Source organism: Lethenteron reissneri, chromosome 35, assembly GCF_015708825.2.
Source record: "Lethenteron reissneri isolate LAM-NWPU_2019-01 chromosome 35, ASM1570882v1, whole genome shotgun sequence".
NCBI classification, from domain to species: Eukaryota; Metazoa; Chordata; class Hyperoartia; order Petromyzontiformes; family Petromyzontidae; genus Lethenteron; species Lethenteron reissneri.
This window is the reverse complement of record NC_083813.1, coordinates 6,165,654-6,189,306: the sequence shown is the minus strand read 5'-3', so window position 1 is coordinate 6,189,306 and position 23,653 is coordinate 6,165,654. Positions and strand designations below refer to the sequence as shown.

At 46.8% G+C, this 23,653-nt stretch overlaps 1 protein-coding gene across 6 annotated transcripts in view; it reads right to left on the bottom strand.

Moving 5' to 3' along the window:
- The window catches only part of LOC133350850 (uncharacterized), a 173,193-nt gene that overhangs the window by 36,688 nt on the left and 112,852 nt on the right, over positions 1-23,653 (bottom strand). For all 6 annotated transcript variants that reach the window (XM_061565644.1, XM_061565641.1, XM_061565643.1 and 3 more), the window contains 4 exons: positions 19,686-19,931; positions 13,137-13,260; positions 7,747-7,840; positions 1,817-1,903 (listed from right to left, as the gene is read on the bottom strand). In XM_061565644.1, the coding sequence (XP_061421628.1) occupies positions 1,817-1,903; positions 7,747-7,840; positions 13,137-13,260; positions 19,686-19,931 (551 nt within the window). The remainder of the gene's footprint in view (positions 1-1,816; positions 1,904-7,746; positions 7,841-13,136; positions 13,261-19,685; positions 19,932-23,653) is intronic.

The window sequence follows — 23,653 nt, the reverse complement described above, 5'->3', positions numbered from 1 at the left end:
TTAGAATCAACATCACACGTTTAGAGTATTTGGCTGATATAAATGTCCACATGATGATAAGCCGCTTCGTTGAGATATTATTTGTGGCCAAGTCGCTTCTGAAAAAGAGCTGTAAAGCCTTGTGGGCCTTACTTGGTCAAATTAAAATAGTTTAGTCAAATAGTTTAGTTTAGAGTGAGGTCTGGTGTAATGTGGCCAACTTGGGTCTGCTACAACACCCCTCAACTTAGGCGTCTGCAGAGATCAGGTCAGAGAGGTCATCCCAATAGCGGAAGGCATGGCTGAAAACAGCCGCGCAATTATGCGTCGACGTAGAAAATTGCACCAGACAGCTTGTACTAACCAGGCTACTGGCAGAGACTGAGCATGCTCGGCACAATAGCTCTTACCCAGAAGATGCAGCTACCCTCATGCACATGTGCGACAACGTAATAATACATTGGAGGGTTGAAGTTTCATTTCAATGAATGAGCCGAGGGGCTTGTCTCTCTCTCTCTCTCCGTCTCTTTCTTGCCCAAACTTGTGTATGCCATTCATGCCAATCAAGCCAATGATCACGACTCTTGTACAACAGTATACTGCCATGGCTGTGAACTTGACACACACACGAACAAGACGGCACATCCACATCGGGGGGCCACGCACGAGATCTATGGTTGGGTTTGGGTCTCCGCCGTTTGCCCTCGTAAGCCGAGACAACCCAGCGGTGATTTTTTTGAGTTGGCGATTTTAAAAGTGCTAGCCGACAGGACGGTCAACACAGCGGTGCCATGAGCCTTTGGTCTGCAGAGTTCTCCTGAGCATCGCGAGCCCAGAACCAGGTTGCCAGAGGTCGCAACCGGATACCCGATACCCGTGCCCTACCCGATACCCGGCTACCCGTACCCGGCCGGGTACGGGTAGCCGTTTGCGACCCTGGTGCGGCCGGGTACGGGTACGGGTAGGCCGTGAGTCATTGGTGAGTCACCGTTTGTCATTCATTTCGGGTAGGGTACGGGTACGGGTAGGGAACGGGTACCCGTACCCGGACGGGTACGGGTACGGGTACCCGTTTGCGACCCTGGTACGGCCGGGTACGGGTAAGGAAACAAAACCCGTTTGCGACCTCTGCAGGTTGCCCATCAGCCAGCTCTGCCGTCTAAGGCAAGAGCCACGGCCACATTTCTCCCAGATGGGTTGACTCATCAAAGTGTGGTGCGCAAAGGGCAACATTTAATGAGTTGGTGGCTGCAAGATCACTGTGGTTACAAAATACCAGTGGTTAAACTTTGTTGTGTGCTTTCCCTCCATATGACACATTATAAATCAAGCTACTATTGTGCGTGTGTGGACAACTGCTGGGTTAGAATCTATAAATTAAACAATGTCAATGAACTGTATTTCGTGCAAACTTGAAGGGAAGACACCACAATTTGTGAAGTTTGTGAAATTCACGTAAAAAAACACATATGCGTGCTCAAAAGTGTTTTCGAATTAGAGACACGAAAAAAGTTCAGGACAAGCATTTTGAAGGTTCCTACATATATACAATATATAAATCTATGGAACCGTATTGGACTGCAAGAGAAAAGTGCAATGGCTTTCATTTGATCAACCAAAACATTAATTTAATATGCCGGTTGATTGCAAAGTGGTACAAATATAATATGCAAACGGCCATTCTAATCTACATATCAAATATACAGTAGATTAGAAACCATAAATGAAATCACATTTTTTCTTTAGCAGTTGATAATTACTCGGATGTGGGGCTCTCGGTTGGACTTAAGGCGGCACAACCGAAAAGCAGGGATTGCCCTTGCACATGTCAACTCACCTGGACGACTGAAGACTTGTCCAGCTTAAAGGAGGGCTCTCGGTCTACCAGAATCAGCACGGAGTGCAGGCTGTTGGCGATCGTCTCCTGGAGAAAAACAATGTCAGGAGAGAAAAAAGAAACCCGAAGGGTCAGTGCTCAGCGTCAAAGCCACGGCGTTTGTCAAACGCCGTTGTCCTGCATGGGCAATGAGCAAAGTTCCCCATAAGATAATAGTAGGTTTTTACCCTTTCAATTGGTACAAAACTGACACCTTTATACAAGGGATCATGTTTGCAATAACCACAACACAAGCAGTCAAAATGCAAACAAATAGAAACAACTCTGATAATGATGATATGCACTGTCCTTGAAGTTGATTGGTCCACACCCGAGAAAGCTTTTCTTAGAGCCTAGTCTCCATTGGTGTTGGACCAGATGACGCCAAAAGGCGCACAACTCAAAGACAATGCACCATCAGAGTATGAGAGCTCGGGGCAAGCATCTACACTATGGGAACCTCATTTGCCAGTAAAAATATGATAATTGGTTATTTACCCTTCTATCTGGCAACAAAACTGACACCTTTTTACAAGGAGTCATGTTTGCATAGACCGCAATACCTGCAGTCATAATACAAACAAAAGAACATAACTCTGATAATGTGCACTGTCCTTTAAGTTTATTGGTCCACACCCGAGACAGCTTTTACTTAGAGCCTAGTCTCCATTGGTGTTGGACCAGATGACGCCAAAAGGCGTACAACTCAAAAACAGCGCACCATCAGAGTATTGAGAGCTCGGGGTAAGCATTTACGCTATGAGACCTCCTTTACCAGTGGCAAAATATAATAGTAGGTCATTATCAGAGTTGTTTCTTTTTGTTTGCATTTTGACTGCTTGTGTTGTGGTTATTGAAAACATGATCCATTGTATAAAGGTGTCAGTTTTGTACCAGTTGAAAGGGTAAAAAGCTGCTATTATATTTTGCCACTGGTAAAGGAGGTCTCATAGCGTAAATGCTTTCTCCATTAAACTTGAGCCAATAAAAGCAGTGGGTCACGTAAACCCACCCCCCACCTCTCATCAACTGTGCTGCACCCATTGCATCTCTTCCGTGACACAATGGAGCACCAGTTGCCATATCGTCCAAACACCCATCACTGCAATAACTCGGGTGCAATTGGCTGGAGCGCGGCTCAACGGTTGTAGCTCAGACGTGAGATTAGGGTGGCGAATAGTTTTGCGGTGGCCGTCGAGGCTTTATTTATTCATTACAATTACATCGAGTGCATTCCACTCTCGATTTCCGGCGGAGAGGGGGGTGGAGGGGGGGAAATAGAAAAGCGGTGGTCAAAGGGATAAAGGCGCAGCCATGAAATTGCTCGCTTATGCCACTGCTGGAAGGGCCTCCCACTAAAGCGGTGCTCTAGAGTGCCCCTCCAACAAAATGACTCATGTTTATAATCATTAATAATATTAATTGATATGTAAATGCCAACGGATGAAGAATGTTATCGATAGCCTATGTTTAAAAAACGTAAACACCAATGTAATAATACTTAATCGCAGGACTGCATAACATGGCGTGGGTTTTTTTAACAAATATTTTCTATCGTTATCATTCACGTGGCAGCTGAAAACAAGAACAATCGAATGCACACTGTGCACACAGTACACAATAATGCTGCAGGTGTATCATTCGTGTAATGTAAGATGTCTTAATTCTTGTGCGAGCACAGCGAGGATTTGGACATTCTAACAAAGGCCTTCCCATGTCTGCGGCCGAACAACCTCACAACGGTAGTGGGGGGGGGGGGAAGTCGAGACAGGAACCAACCCTGTGCGGGTCGGCAGACATCGCGCGAGACTCTCACCGGACTGGAGGGGGGTCAGCGAGTTACAGTAATTTCACGAGAGATTTAAATCCCACAGCCCCTTGCACTCGCAGGCTGGCTGGGAGCTCCGCATTCCGGCCAGCCAGCTCAAATGCTACCCCCAAATAAAAAAAAAGAATAAGCACAGATTCCGAGCCCAAGGACATGACAAGTCTGTTGTTGAAACATATGGCAGCGCTGCAAAAAGGGATGTAAATGCAACAACGGTGACGCTTAAGTGACCGTAAACATGTGGAAAGCTACGTCGCGCTGTCAAATATTATCACTGCGTGAAATCATGCTCTTGGTGGGGCAGTGGGCTTCAGGGATTTGTTTTACTGATGCGCTGGACGCAGGACGCCGCCGTTGAATGTCTCAATCCACAGTGAAGAGACACAGGAAGGAGAGGCTGTGGCAAGGGCAATGATTGTGAACATACGTCTTTCATTCTGGATTTGAAGCTTTCGTGACTGCAAGGATTCATATTCTTAGGTTTTTTTCGGTAAAGTCACGTAGGTAAAAAATTAAAATTTATAAAAGTAAAATAAAAATAAAGTAAAAATCACGACGTTTCGGAGGCAACACAAGCTTCCGTCTTCAGGTGGAACCATCACAGCACGATTGCTGTATCACTTGATACAGCTGTCGTATTGTGACGGAAGCTTGTGTTGCCTCCGAAACGTCGTGATTTTTTTAAAATTTTTATTTTACTTTTATTAATTTAAATTAAAAAATGTTACCTACGTGACTTTACTGAAAAAAACCTAAGAATATGAATCTTTCAATGTACTCTCTATCGAGCCGAACCGGCCTAGAGTGACCACTTTGAGGACGTCCAGGTACAAGATGGGTCACTGACGCACTTTACTTGAACACCCATCCACAACGTGCGCAGCCACTGAAAACCACGACGAAGAGCAAGACGAATCCAGATCATATGCTACAGGGTTTGCCAGAGTGACAGAGATATACATGCAAAGATGCATACATGTACGTATAAAACAAGTTAAGAGAAGGTACAAATGTGATTTTTATTTTTTACAGTTGTGTTCTGAGTTCGCTCAAGTAGAAACAATTGAATGACAGCGTACAAACACTTGGGCGAAATGTGAAATAGAGGGAAGAAACGAAATTGATTAATTGTTACTTGTACAGGATCTACTGTGATAAAACTGTTTTGTAGAGGGTCAATGGTTATTTTGTCGGTCTTGGGAAGTAGAAAGGGAAACTGTTTACTTCCATGCTCTGCCCTTGCGAGTCACCCTTCAGTAAATGTTATTACAATCTCGTCATCTGCAGATCCAATTTTACTAATCGAGTACTGAAACGAGGTTTTTGAAACGAAAGAATCATGCCAACATACTCATGTAGCCTACCACAAGAAAAATGTAAGCAACAAACAAATACAATTAATTCGGTGTGAATTCGGGAACAGCTGCCGTGTCCCAAATGATTCAACACCTGCTCGGGCGATCATTGAACAAAGATTCGTCTGTCCGGGGGAAGAGAGAACATCTCAAGAATGGTCAGCATCGCAGCGACGACGTTTAAGGAATGCCGCCAAGGAATCTGCTCGGCGGCTGGGGGAGAGAATGTGGCTCAAAAAAACAAGTGGATGAACGCGCGCGGACAGCATCCAATCAACAGGATGCGGCGGTTTCCACTTTGAACCGTGCACTAGGCCTACGATCCCGCGGGACAACGTGCGGTCGCGTTGCCGTAAACAGGAGACGGAAACCTTTCCAACAGCGAGAAAATATTTGGACCCCAATAAATTTGTCATCCCGCTCTGTGGCCATTCAAAAGGGGAGGATTGTTTGCAGTGTTTCAAGGTTTATTGTTGATATATCTGTGTACCACACCAAAATATGTTTCAATAATAGCCATCAAAAGAGCATCCCCTGCTTGGGATGGAAACAATTTTGGCAATGTGCGTTGACTTTCAAAAACGCTTGGGCAGTTGTTTGACAGCAGGCAATCTGTCGGCTTTGTAGTGCAGTCAGGCGTACACAAGTCACTGTACCATTTGTCATTAACTCACTGAAAAGTTGACACCGGAATTCTGAGGTTTTTGCCATTGCAGCATTGTGTTTTAATATAACGTTTATACTCTTCTTTGGTTCTTCTGTTAAAGTCACGTAGATAGGTTCAAAGAAAATAACAGGTTTTTTTTTATTATTTTCTTTAAACCTATCTAGGTGACTTTACCGAAGACACAAAGAATATTAATTCCTGCAGTCACGAATGCTTTAAGTCAAGATTCAACGTTTATACTGCAGCTCTGGAAATGATAGAGCAATGCTATTTATGTGTTAAATAACAAAACAAATTCCACGCTCGTTCACAACAAATGTGAAAAGTGATAATGCTGCACGCCTTGCAAAGCAGAGTTTTAAAAGCTTGACTAAGTGCATTGCGATTGGCAAGAGGCAGAGAAAAGGCTTTGAAATAAAATGTTGCATTCTCTCCATGGGTACATTCTCCCGATTATTGTCTGAGGGTATCTAGACGGACATCACCCGTATAAGTGACAACATTTACGTAAATATGAGCAAGAAATCGCCCTCTATAGTGGCAGGTATACAATATTATTATTACAATTCCCACCGTTAAAACCGCAAACGTTCACAGTCATATCCTGTACATGATCAAGAATACAATTTTCCTAACCCTTTTTTAAACCCATCCAATATTGGGCTGGCTGTTGCCAATCTGGCTCTCGCCTGATGAAGCTAATTGCAATTACTGGTGAAATGTCCTACTCAGATTGTAAATGTTGTGGCTTGGCTCTCCAACACACCGGTGTGCTGTACTAGTGACGAATTGGCCACGTTCTGTTTACGTGACAACCCTTGGCTGTGTCGGGTGGTGGCGGGTTTAACGACACATTTATACATTTGCGCGATCTTACCCAAAAAAAACCTGTATTATGAATCTATCCAATATTCTTGCCCACCATAGCCAGCAGGCAAGAATATCCTCAATGCCTGTTAATTGCGAATTACAGCTGTGCACGCGAGCTTCGGCCTTTGAGCCTTAACGAAGGCACCCAGGTGTTTACAATTACCTACAGGGCATTCCATTCTTGGGTACCCTGCCCTAATCACATCTTACCGACCCCCGCTGTGTCCATTGTTGTGCACAATGAACCGCGTGTCAATTCTATGAATCAATTACTGCGCCTAACTTAATAAGGCCAGGTGCCCCCCCCCCCCTTCCTCCCACCCCTTCAAGAGATACGTTACAATGTCAACTTCCTGCAGCAGGTTACAGGTTGCAAAGTTCCAGGAGACATTGTTCCCGGCTGTAATTTTATTACGGCTTTTCTTATTTCCCGTTGCAAGCGTTTCCAAATGCAGGCGGCTGCAGTTGCAATGGTATTCGTGGAGGAGAAATTAAAGAGTCTCCCCCAGTTTTGACCAATGTTTTTACATTCAATGGCCTGCATTAACCAAGACTGCCTCCATCAATTCCCCTTGGGCGTTTAGCTCTTCCGCAGCAGTTCGTGCGTTTGCGTATATATGCACTCGAACTGTACGTTGCATACTTTCATCTTGAACATTTGCACACGCGCGCACGTTGACGGCACAGCTGAGCAACACGCTCCGAACGCTTTTGTGCCTCCGGAGCGATTCCAATCGGAAAACGTTCCCCTATTTGCAAGCCGAAGAAACACGTTCCAAAGCGTTGGCGTGACAGATAAATTACAACGGAAGGCGGCAGGACAGAAAACGTAATATGCACGCGGCAAAGCAAAAGCAAAACACAGCGTGGCGCGCTGCGAAATTTCGCTTCTTAACAATCAAACTGTTCAATTTCGATTTAAAGCTTTCGTGACTGCAGGGATTCATCTTCTTGGTTCTTTCGGTAAAGTCACGTAGAAGGGAAATAATAAAATAATAAAAATAAAACATAATAAAATAATTCTCACGCGTTGTGGCCGAAACGTTGTGAGAATTATTTTATTATTTCCCTTCTACGTGACTTTAACGAAAGAACCAAGAAGAGTAAAATCAAACTGTTTTTTTTATATCCACTTGTTATCCACGTGTCCGAAGAAGTGATGGGAGCTCACCTGCATGGCGGTGCAGGCCTTGAACAGGGCCGGCAGAGGGTGAACCTTCCTGGCGTCGACGACCACAGTGAGGCCCATCTCGCGCACGGCACCCCTGCGCACGGAAGAAACCGCACGCGCGTACCCGCTCCAGTTTTTTTAGGATGCAGTGAAAAAAAATCAAAAACGTTTGAAAAAAAATCACTTAAAAACGCACAGAGATGGTTTGGCACCGGAGTGTGCGCCGGGAGGCAGAGCTGGGTGGGCGACGCACCTCCGACGAACACGGTTGGCTACGCACGGCGCGAAAAACGTTCAACATACGTACATACAAACATAAGTACGTACCAACGCGCGTGGCCTTTATTTGACAGAAACGGGGGACACGCGCATCGCCTGCCCATGCGTTTAACGAGTGCGGACGTATTATTGGCGTGCTCCAGCCCAGGACCCGCCAAGCCAAGCGCTCTCCACGCAGGTTTAGGCGCAGACCTTAAAATCCATGTCGTGTGGGGCGGCTGAGCACCGACTTGCCAACCTACAAGCGCACGCCGTTTCCGTGGCTAATCAACGACCAGGAGGCCAACGGGTAGTGAGACCGTGCGGTGAGGCCAGATTAATCAGGGCATCGTTTCTGGGGAGGGGGGGGGGGGGGGTGTACAGGTGTACGGACATTTTTGGTTTGGAGAATTCGCGCAGGAAATACTCCCGTTGCTAAGGCCCCCGAACAGGAATGTATTGCCCCTTCTCTGAGACACTTGATCGATGTCTCGTTTTGAATGTCAGGGTCTCAAACTAAAGCCATGTTGGGTTTATTTGCAGCCAAAGTCTACGTACGACCCTAGCAATAAGCCATTCAAAACCACGTTGATATTTTGCATTCACAATATGTAACTGTGCCTTTAGAAAATAATACGTTGTCCAAAGTTAAAATATAGTATAAATGTAACCCAGGAAGAAGCACTGCTATGTACAGTGCTTAAATATCTGCTCTGGTTGTCATAACTAAAGCTTAAATGCACACATTCTTCTCTATATAGCATTTACCAACATTCTGATGTGTGTGATGTCACTTTCTGGAGATTCTGTTGCCAATTTACATGTTTTGTATTATATAATTTTGCACGGAACTAGGATCCACATCGTAAAGAAACGGTTCCAGAGTTTGCTTGTCTTGATTCAGTGCTGCTTATATTTTGCATTCCAAGAAGGCCGTGCGGTTGATGGGTTGTTTAAGACACTTGTATATTTTTTTACGTGGCAGAGAAGGGCACGTGAAGGGGACGGAAGATCTGCTGATTTAGTTTGTTATTAATATTCTCCATAATGATGCCGATGACTTTTTGAACTTTCAGGTTGGTACCACTGCACTGACGATGTGTTGGCGCAGTCTACATTTGTCCATACATAGAGAATTTCAATTGCTTAGGCCAATTTGCCCCGTTATTGCTGATGGAGATATCGGCACATTTTTTGGAGAAAACTGCAAACAAGGGAAACAAAGATCCACAAGTGAACCTAACACTTTGCATCTAAGAGTTATGAATTGCATGAACATTCAAGCAAAGGTGATAGAGCATCCTTCCAGATGCCCACTGAAGGACACTGGACACCAATGCAATTACGTAAAAACCAGAATGCTTGTTCCTTGTTCATTATGGATGTATGTTGAACTTCTTTCGCACCGTACGTAGCCAACCGTCTTCATTGGAGGTGCATTTTAATTACGGTTGCTGAGCACACAAAGCCTCAATGTCCGAAAATCTCAGCGGCCAGCAACAAACGGCACCATTTAATTCTAGATTTGAAGCTTTCGTGACTGTAAGGATTCATACTCTTAGGTTTTTTCGGTAAAGTCACGTAGGTAAAATTAAATAATAAATGATAAATAATAACAAATAATTGAAGAAATTATAGAAATAAAATAAAATGTCTCTTTACTTGATACAGCAATCGTGCTGTGACGGTTCCACCTGAAGACGGAAGCTTGTGTTGCCTCCGAAACGTCGTGATTTATTATTTTATTTCTATTATTTCTTCTATTATTTTTATTATTAATCTTTTATTATTTATTTTTACCTACGTGACTTTACCGAAAAAACCTAAGAGTATAAGCACCATTTAAGGCAGTGTTCTTCAATAATAATCGGGGGGGGGGGGGGGGCACTTTATCCGATAGAATATCAGCGTGAGGGCTGCCACACGTTTGAAAACATTTGGGGTTTGACAATACGATGATGATGGGGGGTGTATTCACGCGTTGTGTATTGTCAGGGGCTGCACGTCAGGGGTCGCACTGAAGGCCACGCAATGAAGAAGACCGATTTAAGGCAGGGGTCCCCAACCCCCGCGCCGTGGACCGGTACCGGTCCGTGGCCTGTTAGGAACCGGGCCGCACAGCAGCAGGAGGTGAGAGCGGTGAGTCCGTGTGTGTACACACTCTACACACCGCGTAGTGGTGAGCGGTGAGTCCGTGTGTGTACACACTCTACACACCGCATAGTGGTGAGCGGTGAGTCCGTGTGTGTACACACTCTACACACCGCATAGTGGTGAGCGGTGAGTCCGTGTGTGTACACACTCTACACACCGCGTAGTGGTGAGCGGTGAGTCCGTGTGTGTACACACTCTACACACCGCATAGTGGTGAGCGGTGAGTCCGTGTGTGTACACACTCTACACACCGCATAGTGGTGAGCGGTGAGTCCGTGTGTGTACACACTCTACACACCGCGTAGTGGTGAGCGGTGAGTCCGTGTGTGTACACACTCTACACACCGCATAGTGGTGAGCGGTGAGTCCGTGTGTGTACACACTCTACACACCGCATAGTGGTGAGCGGTGAGTCCGTGTGTGTACACACTCTACACACCGCATAGTGGTGAGCGGTGAGTCCGTGTGTGTACACACTCTACACACCGCATAGTGGTGAGCGGTGAGTCCGTGTGTGTACACACTCTACACACCGCGTAGTGGTGAGCGGTGAGTCCGTGTGTGTACACACTCTACACACTGCATAGTGGTGAGCGGTGAGTCCGTGTGTGTACACACTCTACACACCGCGTAGTGGTGAGCGGTGAGTCCGTGTGTGTACACACTCTACACACCGCGTAGTGGTGAGCGGTGAGTCCGTGTGTGTACACACTCTACACACTGCATAGTGGTGAGCGGTGAGTCCGTGTGTGTACACACTCTACACACCGCATAGTGGTGAGCGGTGATTCCGTGTGTGTACACACTCTACACACCGCATAGTGGTGAGCGGTGAGTCCGTGTGTGTACACACTCTACACACCGCATAGTGGTGAGCGGTGAGTCCGTGTGTGTACACACTCTACACACCGCATAGTGGTGAGCGGTGAGTCCGCGCGTGGCCCGCCCCCATTATTTAATTTACCACGCGCCTCTTTCCCGCACTGCGCACTCGTCTCAGTCACAGTGTTGGTAAGCCCACAAGCTCTAACCCCTAGTAGTCACAATGAGTAAAACACAAACGTCGCTGGAAAGCTTCTTAGAAAATGGGGAAAGACCCAATGATGACACCCCCACTCCGTCCGTGAAAAAATCGTCTTCCACGAAACCGGTCCCTGGTGCCAAAAAGGTTGGAGACTGCTGATTTAAGGTGTAACAGATGAGTAAATATGTTTTTCTTTTTAATTGAGGAAGGCTAATAGAACTTGGGGGTAAAACAGAAGCGTTTTGACCTGCGGAGTGGTGGTTGAACACAGTCGGTGTCCGACAGACCGTGTCCTTAACACGAGGGGAGGAATCAACGTGTGACGTTGTTTGTGGCAACAGTATTCTCGGTAGTGGCAATGGAAGAGTGACTCAGATGTGAATGAGCGAGTGAATGGCTGGAGCGAATCCCAATCATGCTGCTGCGTTCATTCAGAATCAGTCTCTCGGCAAAGCACAACGGCCCCGACTTGCGGTCCCTGATCCTCCCCACCACCCCCGAGTGTGTATCCACACACGCGTGTAAGGCTGTCCTCTCTCTCTCTCCTTCCCTGCCTTGGAGGCCGGGTGTGAAATCTGACAGGCCACCAATATGATTAGCACCACGCCCCCCCCCCATCACCCCCACCCCAGCTGTCCATCCACCTGAACAAACACGAAGCATTCCCCTCGCAAAAGGCCCCCACGAAAACACCCCCACCCACCCCGCCTCCATCCCCTTTCCTCCCTGCCAGCCGCCCACCGGCCAGGCCAAAAAAACTTTTCCACGCATGATGGAAATAATTCTTTTGACACGTGAACAACAAGAAAAAACCCTCCTCATCCTCCTCTTCGGATTGAGACTGACATTGTGCTGCTCAGCACGCCACTCGTCACGTGAGCAGCGTCACACCGCTCTGGGCCATACGAAGAAGACGGCACGCACTCAACGAAGATCTCAACGATATCAGGCGGCGCCGGCCGCAAAGCAAGATGATCACGGCTAGTTAGAACTGTGCGCAATATTTAAATACTCGACAATCTACAATTAGTTAATTTTTTATATGTCGCGATGGGATAACATTCAAATGTCTGCACGGATAGGTCAATCGGCTTACTTGCTCTATCGCAGCTGCCAGAGTAAAAATAATAATAATAATATTGAACAAATCCTCTGGCCAGACGAGCCAAAAAATCTCGCATTTTCTACGGACCACATCCTAAGCCCTGGCAGTGGGGTGCCGCACGTACACAATAATCTCTCGGTGATCCGCCAACCTTGCTTCACGGTGGTACATTACAGCTGTGCGCTGCCAGTAACGATGTCATCGTCCAACGCTTCCCCCTGCTCCATAGACAACGGCCCAAGCTACGCAGGCACTTGCCGAGTCACGGCCGCATCGATTTCACCGCTGTGGTCTAGAGCTCTTGGGGGAGCGGTGAGTGGAGTGGTGAGCGCGCTGCTGCGCTACGAACCCGGCGACCCGAGTTTGATTTCCGCTCACGATCCAACACCACTGACGATTATCTGAACCGGTCGTGGGCCTCCCTTAGGTCTACTCAGCCTCAAATGAGTACCTGGTGCAGTGTGCAAACATCACCACTGGGGAAACAAATGCGGCCGGGCGTGGTGTTGGCCACCCACCCCCTCGAGTGCCCGCTAACAGCACTTGCCTCAACAGTCTGTTACAGGCTACACGGGGGATCTATATCTTTGCTGTATTAGCTCTCCCGGTGTGTTCTCAGGTTGTATCGCGCATTGTTCATCACAGTGTCCGACATATTTCGCCGCGTGCTGGGGGGGAGCTTCTTCCGGAACGCACTCAAGCTCCCGGCACGTGGAGGGAACGATCAAGAAATCACGCCGAGCAAAGCGCAGCACAACCCGAAGAAGCCACATCAGAGGGCCGCCCCCCGCAGTGTCCGCCCGCTGCGACCAAGAAAACCACCCCGAGATCGTCGCGGAGCGCACGTACCTGGAAATGGAGCGGAGGTAGAGCAGCAAGCGGCACAGCTGCGTGCTGCAACAGTCGGGGTCGAGCCACGCCGTGTTGCGAGCGCACACGACGACGACCGCACGCCCCCCTCGATCCCGGCTCCCTGCGGGGTCGGCAACAACACGGTCCCTCGCTCACCGCGGAGGCCACTCGACGGCCGCCACCGAGCGCCACGGCCGCTAGGCTCGCCGTTTCTCATTCCAACGACGACGATCTCGGGTGCTTTTTGGTCGACGCACGCGCACGCCGTCAGTTTTTTTTCCGAATCGGAGTCGGAGGAGAAACTTAAAGTAAGATAACTTAATCGGTACCGAGGCTCCCACAAGGCCATGCAGGAGGGGCATGGGGGACAATTTGGTGCAAGCTGTCATAGAGTGAGGTTGTGTCGTTACAGTTCTCTGTGTTGAGTACGATGCCTTTAAGAACAACGGCGCTATGCCTCTATAAGTAAAATTAGCGATAACCGCTTGCGCAAACCGAGATTTTAGCGGTGCACGAGACCGACCCCGCAACTTACAGACGTCTCGGAACGGGAAAGGGTTAATATGTAAGTAGATTGTAAACATATACATAAATTGCCCAAACCTCTGGGACTAGGATTGCCACCCGCCCTGGTTTTCCCAGGATCGTCAGATTTTTGAGGTTTCTGGGAAAACTATAAGTCTTCCCACGACTCAATCCAGTTGTCCACTCTTCTGCGATCGCGAGATATTCTTCCACTTGCCAATATACATGTTTTAGCCCCATTTGTAAAAAGTAGAGCCCGAAAAAAATAACACGAATGTACGACAGGCTATTTTTTATGAATCGCGTGTTTAAAATTGCACGATCTGTTAGCCCTGGTGAGTGCACCTGCCAATGGTTAAAGTGGCCTTTCTTTGGGGTGTCAGGTCCCCGAACGGGAACCACAGTTCCAACACACCGATTTGCTGCTTAATAAAGAACCAGGTGGGAAAGGCACGGAATGTCCCATATGAGAGACATGGAAACACTACTAATTATGCAATTGTCAGTGTTAACAATTGCAATCTGGGTTTATTTAGTATATTGCAAATGCATACTAACCATTGAAGTATAATACATTTTTCTTATCACTTAGTAACAATTATTTTCGATTGAGGGAGTAGTGCTATTACACACTACAAATAGCACACTTTTGAGAATGTTACAGTGCATCTGTAAAGCCCATTTTATGGCAGACACTGCCATTTTGACAATAATCCAAAGAATGACTTTATGGAAACCACTGAACCTCTATAAAGTGGCTCACTTATGATTACACTGGCCTTTTCTCGCCAAAACGTTTACAGTTGAGATTCCAAGCCAATATAAACCCTCGGCACCATTGCTTTCTTAAAATAACCTTAATCCATTGAGACGCTGTCTCCCCGACAGACCTGGTCTTCACCTGATGACGGCTGCTTGCGTTGTGGCCGAAACGTCGTGAGAATTATTTTATTATGTTTTATTTTTATTATTTTATTACTTCCCTTCTACGTGACTTTACCAAAAGAACCTATAATGGCTATAGATATTGAAGGCATTCCTTTCTACCAATCAGTAATTCCCACAGCAACATGTTGTGACCTCAGGCAAGACCACCGCTGTCCGAGTTCATAACATGAATCCCAAGTTTTGCTCAATGGCCTCACTACCTCTCTCTGTGCCATCGATTTTCTCAATGATGTCAGCGACCATAGCTTTTCATTTAGTGCTGTCCACTGAAAATCCATTCCCATAGTCATTCTGGGCGTTAAATTGTAAAAATAAAGTGTAATATTAAGGCGGAGTCCAGTGGGTTTCAACGCAAGAGTTAGCCATTGTGTGACTCCGTGGCCTAATAAGGACTTTGGGATGCGTGACTGTCTGATTTTTCGTCATGGATTTTGTTGGTGATTTCCTCCCGCAGCTGAGATAGATATTGTTTGTTATCACGGTGCTGAACCCAGACTCCAAAATCCCAAAATGTCAAGTGGCCAGTGACAAACAGCACTTTTAAAGTTGTCATGGATAATAATTTTAAAACATTTCTTTAAATTGAGGATTGAAAAGAGGCGATGTGAAGCAATTCCAAAATGCAGCAGTGAGAGGGAAGGAGAAGAAAGATAAGTGTTGTGACCTGCAGTGTGGTGAGTGGGTGGGTGTGTTGTTGTGACCTGCAGTGTGGTAAGTGGGTAGGTGGGTGAGTTTTTGTGACCTGTAGTGTGGTAAGTGGGTAGGTGGGTGAGTTTTTGTGACCTGCAGTGTGGTGAGTGGGTGAGTGTGTTGTTGTGACCTGCAGTGTGGTGAGTGGGTGGGTGTGTTGTTGTGACCTGCAGTGTGGTGAGTGGGTGGGTGTGTTGTTGTGACTTGCAGTGTGGTAAGTGGGTAGGTGGGTGAGTTTTTGTGACATGCAGTGTTGTGAGTGGGTGGGTGGGTGTGTTGTTGTGACCTGCAGTGTGGTGAGTGGGTAGGTGGGTGAGTTGTTGTGACCTGCAGTGTGGTGAGTGGGTGGGTGTTGTTGTGACCTGCAGTGTGGTGAGTGGGTGAGTGTTGTTGTGACCTGCAGTGTGGTGAGTGAGTGAGTGTGTTGTTGTGACCTCCAGTGTGGTGAGTGGGTGAGTGCGTGAGTTGTTGTGACCTGCAGTGTGGTGAGTGAGTGGGTGGGTGAGTTGTTGTGACCTGCAGTGTGGTGAGTGGGTGAGTAAGTGAGTTGTTGTGACCTCCAGTGTGGTGAGTGGGTGTGTTGTTGTGACCTGCAGTGTGGTGAGTGGGTGGGTGAGTAAGTGAGTTGTTGTGACCTGCAGTGTGGTGAGTGGGTGGGTGAGTAAGTGAGTTGTTGTGACCTGCAGTGTGGTGAGTGAGTGTGTTGTTGTGACCTGCAGTGTGGTGAGTGGGTGGGTGAGTAAGTGAGTTGTTGTGACCTGCAGTGTGGTGAGTGAGTGTGTTGTTGTGACCTGCAGTGTGGTGAGTGGGTGGGTGAGTAAGTGAGTTGTTGTGACCTGCAGTGTGGTGAGTGGGTGGGTGAGTAAGTGAGTTGTTGTGACCTGCAGTGTGGTGAGTGGGTGAGTGTGTTGTTGTTACCTGCAGTGTGGTGAGTGGGTGAGTGAGTTGGTGTGACCTGTAGAGTGGTGAGTGAGTGAGTTGGTGTGATTTGCAGTGTGGTGGGTGGGTGAGTGTGTTGTTGTGACCTGCAGTGTGGTGAGTGGGTGAGTGTGTTGTTGTGACCTGCAGTGTGGTGAGTGGGTGAGTGTGTTGTTGTGACCTGCAGTGTGGTGAGTGGGTGAGTGTGTTGTTGTGACCTGCAGTGTGGTGAGTGGGTGAGTGTGTTGTTGTGACCTGCAGTGTGGTGAGTGGGTGAGTGTGTTGTTGTGACCTACAGTGTGGTGAGTGAGTGAGTTGTTATGACCTGCAGTGTGGTGAGTGGGTGAGTGAGTGAGTTGTTGTGACCTGCAGTGTGGTGAGTGGGTGAGTGTGTTGTTGTGACCTGCAGTGTGGTGAGTGGGTGAGTGTGTTGTTGTGACCTACAGTGTGGTGAGTGAGTGAGTTGTTATGACCTGCAGTGTGGTGAGTGGGTGAGTGAGTGAGTTGTTGTGACCTGCAGTGTGGTGAGTGAGTGAGTTGGTGTGACCTGTAGAGTGGTGAGTGAGTGAGTTGTTGTGACCTGCAGTGTGGTGAGTGGGTGAGTGAGTGAGTTGTTGTGACCTACAGTGTAAGTGAGTGAGTGAGTTGTTGTGACCTGCAGTGTGGTGAGTGAGTGGGTTGTTGTGACCTGCAGTGTGGTGAGTGAGTGGGTGAGTGAATGAGTTGTTGTGAGCTGCAGTGTGGTGAGTGGGTGAGTGAGTTGGTGTGACCTGTAGAGTGGTGAGTGAGTGAGTGAGTTGGTGTGACCTGCAGTGTGGTGAGTGGGTGAGTGTGTTGTTGTGACCTGCAGTGTGGTGAGTGGGTGAGTGTGTTGTTGTGACCTACAGTGTGGTGAGTGAGTGAGTGTGTTGTTGTGACCTGCAGTGTGGTGAGTGGGTGAGTGTGTTGTTGTGACCTGCAGTGTGGTGAGTGGGTGAGTGTGTTGTTGTGACCTACAGTGTGGTGAGTGAGTGAGTTGTTATGACCTGCAGTGTGGTGAGTGGGTGAGTGAGTGAGTTGTTGTGACCTGCAGTGTGGTGAGTGGGTGAGTGAGGGTGTTGTTATGACCTGTAGAGTGGTGAGTGAGTGAGTTGTTGTGACCTGCAGTGTGGTGAGTGGGTGAGTGAGTGAGTGAGTTGTTGTGACCTGCAGTGTGGTGAGTGAGTGAGTGAGTTGGTGTGACCTGTAGAGTGGTGAGTGAGTGAGTTGTTGTGACCTGCAGTGTGGTGAGTGAGTGAGTTGTTGTGACCTGCAGTGTGGTGAGTGAGTGGGTTGTTGTGACCTGCAGTGTGGTGAGTGAGTGGGTGAGTGAATGAGTTGTTGTGAGCTGCAGTGTGGTGAGTGGGTGAGTGGGTGAGTGAGTTGTTGTGACCTGCAGTGTGGTGAGTGGGTGGGTGAGCAAGTGAGTTGTTGTGACCTGCAGTGTGGTGAGTGGGTGGGTGAGTTGTTGTGACCTGCAGTGTGGCGAGTGAACAGTGTGGTGGATGAGATGAAACAGTCAGCGTGGTAGACCGAGTCCTCAACACGGGTGGAGGAATCAACGAGTGGTGGGTTTAGCCCCTTTGAGACAATCTAACCCACCATGCACTAAAGCCATGAGCTGCATTCCATTAAGGTGTTGCTGCAGATGGCGACGAAGATGGAGGTCAATTACGATGGAAGTCAATAACGGCAGAAAAATTGGATGTAATAACGTGCATCGCATTTCTGTTAAAAGCCATTACATCCGGTTTTACAAATGGTGCACTTTTAAGATGGGACGCAGCGATGAAATGATGGTGATGTAATGCGCTTGGCAATATGTACACTGTATGGTGTTATGGAACACTGTCCTGCGTATTCTGTATGCAGGCTATGTTACATTAACAAAAGAGTCGTACGAATGGGGATATGTATTATGTCTTGAGATATTTGTGTTCACACTCTTTACATTTGAACATGTTCGGAAGAAGACTGCACCTACTATGAAAGTCACTCCAGCGAAAGGACAGCATGGTACGGAAAACAAACATTTTAAAAGGTTACATAAACACAACGAAGATAAATAGAGTGGCAGTAAGGCTGTTAAAGCATTCTTAACCATAATCGTCATACAAATGTTAAATAAACATCTGTTATAAGAGTAATAAATGTTGCCTCCCCATGCCGTGTTAGTCATAGGCGTTATTTGACCATACTTAACCACGCTGGTCAGTGTGGGTTGTGAAGGGGGTGGCGCAAGTATGTCTTGCCACTCATGTTAGCTGTCACCGACAATTAAGCTCAGGTTGTTCAGTTCATAGCTCAGTATTCTTAACCACTGCACCCACCATTCTCCGCTCTTTGATGATCATTGACATCGTCATCACATTTCATATTAGCATAACACATTCATATGACTTTAAAATAAACTTAGCATAAGACCAAAACGACAAATTGTAGGAAGTATATACAAAATACATTTAGATTTAAAGCTTTCGTGACTGCAGGGATTCATCTTCTTGGTTCTTTCGGTAAAGTCACGTAGAAGGGAAATAATGAACGCCGTCTTTCCGACAGCTCTGTTTCTTCACCTGAGGACGGCTGCTTGTGTTGTGGCCGAAACGTCGTGATAATTGTTATTTTATTGTTATATTTTTATTATTTTATTATTTCCCTTCTACGTGACTTTACCGAAAGAACCAAGAATACAAAATACATTATTGCTAAATAACTTTTAATGGACACGCAACTTTATTTAAATTCGCCACCCATCAAAAAAAGTGCCCGCCGAAAAAACACCTCGCCCTGGCAATCTGAATCACGAGCGGCGGACGGATCCGTACGCAACGTTCGCTTTTCATCAGCCGAGCAGGGCGCCTACGACGGCAACCGTAGGGTCTGTCGAACGTGGCGACAGGGCATCTACGTGCCACGCCGCCACCGTCTCCGCCAGAAGAACAATCGAAAATTAATTGTGTAACAAAAATAATTTTTTTTGTTTGTTCCTGGGTTAGTAAGGGTTATTTTCCAATTGCCTATGCCTCAAAAGTACAGAACATTGCTATTATTCCCCACAAACTTTGCTTTTGTGACCAGGACACAAAGACAAAGTTAATAATCCACTCCATTAATAACATTGTATGACAAATTTATTATTCTTTTGTTCCTGGGTACTAAGTGTCATTTTCTAATTGCTTATGCCTCAAAAGTACAGAAAACGGCTATTATTCCCCACAAACTTTGCTTTTGTGACCAGGCCAGTGATATTTAAAAATTTACCTATTTTCAATGAAAAAACGTGTGCATGTGTCATCCCTTCACGTACAGTCCCGGTCACAAAAGCAAACGTTCCTGGGGAACAATAGCCATTTTCTATACTTTCGAGTCATAAGCAATTACAAAATAACACTTACTAACCCGTGGACAAAAATCGCGTTACATCGTGAAATCGGCGCCGCAGTTTACCGGTGAGGTACGCCACGCCCGACTGCAGCAGCTCCAGGCTCACTTGCTGCCACTCGGTGGGGCAGCCCGGCGAGGGGCTTGCCGCCTCTCGCTCCGGAGAGCCGGACGAGCGCACGTCGCCTTTGTCCCCTGCCATCCCCTGCGCCGCATCCTCGTCCCCCTTGGGCCGATCGCTCGCGGAGTCGCACGGGTCCTGGCGACGGTCGGCGCGTTTCTCCTCCGCGTCGCTGGCCGCGCCGATCGGCTCTGTGGGGCCGTTGGAGGCACGGCAGAGGGGTTTTGGTGGAGGGGGGTGCGGGGGGGGGGGGGAGGTTTTAGCGCACGGACGAGTAATTTGCGCGGCGGAGAAAGTCGCCCCGACCAAATAGGGTGCTCGGGGAGTGGTTTGCGTGTGCCTGCGATGTCATGCACTGCCGACAGACTCGTTCCTACTGAAACAATATTGGTTGCGGTTGTCTTGTGAACTCTTTGAGTGGCCAATGAGTGAAGGGAATAGCGTTTCAGGCACAGGGGCTTCTCGTCAGAAAGCCTGCCTGCATCCCCGTGCCAAGTGTACGCTTTTATGTGTTTGCCATTCTCGAATGAAATTGTGCTTCCTCTAAACTAAGGCCACCTCCCGGCCTGCCCTCTATGTCCACGCGACTCTCTTGTAACAAAGCATAATTCTACAGGCAAGCAGCTCACAAAAGGCGCCTTATATGTACTGCTGTTTAATATTGGAAACACTTTAAAATAATGGTGTGTGTGTGTATATACAGCACAAGTAGTGTCAGGCCCCTGCTTTGCATTACCTTCAACTACTGCCAACAGTGAAAACGGTGACATTTCAGCCTGCAACCCCAATGCTTCACTCAAATTCAATGTCGAATTGTTTTACCGTCATGGATACTCAAGATCACAAACAAGCAGGTCTTGTGTGAAGAACGACTTTTCTTTCTGTCGATGGCATTCCACAGATAACGAAGGCTCAGTGGACAAGTACTTTGCTTTGTAAGTAGGAGGTTGTGAATTTGAGTCGCGCTTTTAGGAATGTTTAGTGATCGCTGGATGCCTATGTACAGAGCTATCACAAACAGCTCCTGAGCCGAGTGTCTGAAAAGCAACGCATCGCTTGGCATATGCCAACGGTATCCTCTTACAATGTTTTATTGCACACTCCATACAGTATCTTGGTTTAGTGATGGCGCGGTGGTTAGTGCATTGCACTGTAAACCGACAAGACAATATTTGAACCTGTCCTGGATGCCCCACCCCCCCCCCCCTTGCCAACAAAGCAGAATGCTGAACAGCATGGGTGAAGTATGGTTAAACAACCACGATTACTGACTGATGCAGTGTGGGGAGGCTCTAACCCTGTAGCTGATTGACAAATGTCTGAAAGGTATCACTGTTATTTACAATTCATATGCCACTGGTTGCTTATTCAGATCAAACTGTCAAAGATAAAGGCATAAAAGGAATGTGTGTATGGAACTGTATTAGTATTCCAAATATTTAGTTATTACGTCAAAATTGTGGAAACATGTATTATGCTAAGGGCGTGGGTGACTTTAAAACAATCACATCATGACGTGATAAAACAATACGAGACAAAGTGGACGAAAGACTAATAAAACAAGGAAGAAATAACACACATTAAAAAATATGGGAAGAGAATTGTTTCCAGTCGGCAAAATAACGCGAGCATTTCCTTTTGCCAAGCGAGCTTACATTGTCTGGCCAATATCACCAGGTGTTCGGGCTTAAGAGTGGAATACCTGCCCGATAATTATGGAGGAACCGTTTATGGCGTGGCACTTAGTGGACACAATTGTGCCCAACGAGGAAGACTCGCCACACTGTCGTCGTGGATCAGACGAGCACTATGGTGATGAATGGGTAGATGACCTCTCGACTAGCCAATTCAAAAACATGGCAATGATGGGCGAGCGTTGCGTGACCAAACAAACAATCGAGGCAAAGCGTGGAGGACAGGGCGACGACTGACAGTGCACGTGATGCGGATTAAGTCCCCGCACCAGCAGCAAGTTATCCCCTCGGGATTTGAAATCACTTCAATTCGGTGATAAGTGGTTGAATTAAAAACTGTTAAAAAAATGTCAAAATAAATTTTTGTTTCTGTTTAAAGCAAGTGATTGAAGCCTACCATGAAGGTCCAATAATGTATTGTAATTGCAGCTAATTTATTATCAAAATAGATAATAATCCACTGCTGGATGAAGGCTTTTCAACACCATCCCCATCCTACAGTCCCTTAATGCCACAATCCAATCCACTCACGCAAATAAGCCGATCTCACACTCCCATCTCTGCTGCGGTCATCATTTGTTTGATTTATATATTTAAAAAAATATATATACAGTAATCCCTCGCCACTTCGGGGTTCAAGTTTCGCGGCCTCAGTGCATCGCGGATTTTTCGAACTGATTTAAAGGCCTCATTATACCTGTGCAGTAACACCATCATCATCATTCATCATCACATTCATCGAACTGCACAGGTCTGTCATTAGTCGTCATTGTCATCGTCATTGTCATCGTCATTACTGGAGTCAAGTCTCAAGATACTACTGTCATTGGTGAGTGTAGAACACCATAATACGTATCGTATGAGAGAGAGAGAGTGTATAATATTAAGGTTTTATAATTAAATAGATTTAAGTAAAATATATATATAAAGTATAAATATACATATTTTAAACATTCTGGTACCCACACACACATATACGGAAATTCCTAGGGGGCCAATCCTACTTCGCGGATTTTCACTTATCGCGAGGGGTTCCGGTCCCCATTAACCGCGATAAACGAGGGATCACTGTAATCAAACACTGTGTTGTTCTTCTTGTTGTTGTTGTCGATTACTCGGGCCCTTTATAATTGATGGCCTCCAAGACATCCTGCCTCCCATAGGAAGGCGGAAGACCCCCTTACAAACCACACCCAGTGTGGTGTCCACCCTGCACTTTCCATCCAGCAGTACATCTGGGAAAAGAGACGACAATTTCCCCCCCCACCCCCAACTACTTTTGTGTCATTGGATTACTGTCGTCGAATAATAGAACTAATAATTGGTAGAAAAATCGATGACTTAAAAAGGTCTCGACCCCCCCTACTGGGATCGTGCGCTGTCACCATCCTAGAACCTCGCCCCGGATCGGGAAGAACGCCGGCGATCAGAGTGTAACACCGTGGATGTTCACAATAAACACATAATGCAAGACCCAAACGTCGCACCTCCTGGCTTTAACATTCCTCCTCAAACTCTTTGGGTTTTTCGTTAAATTCATGTAGGTAAAAATAAAGAAATAAAATAACAATTAAATCACGACGTTTCGGAGGCGACACAAGCTTCCGTCTTCAGGTGGCACCGTCACAGCTAAATTACTGTATCAGTAATTTACTGTATCAGTAATTTACTGTGATTTAATTGTTATTTTATTTACTTATTTTTACCTACGTGACTTTACCGAAAAAACCATAGAGTATGGACCCTTGCAGTCACGAAAACTTCAAATCTAGAATTCCTCCTCAAAGACACCGATGCAACCACCAACCGCATCAGAACATCAAGAGGCCGATGCGCACATCTCCTTCATGAATGGAAAATTAAAGACACAAGCCACAGCGTGAATGTGGCCATGCAACTCAAACCATGGACCACTGTCGTCTGCGCCCCATTAACGGAGGAGCAGCAGCAGAAAATGACATGAACTCTCTCCCCTTGTCGTGGCTGGCAGACATCAACATTGTCATCTAGCTCTGAACATGTGGCCATCATGCACAAGAATAGAATACGATATCAGAGCTATGGTACAGTTGAACGTCACTGCCTTTAGCAGGATCTAAGCTGCTGCAAAAACAACTTTTAACAAGAGTAATTATAAAAAAAAAATAACGAGATGGATTGTGGCATGGTGGGACCATGGGGAGTGGGGTCCCGACAGAGTGAGGCATTCCTCCAGCAGT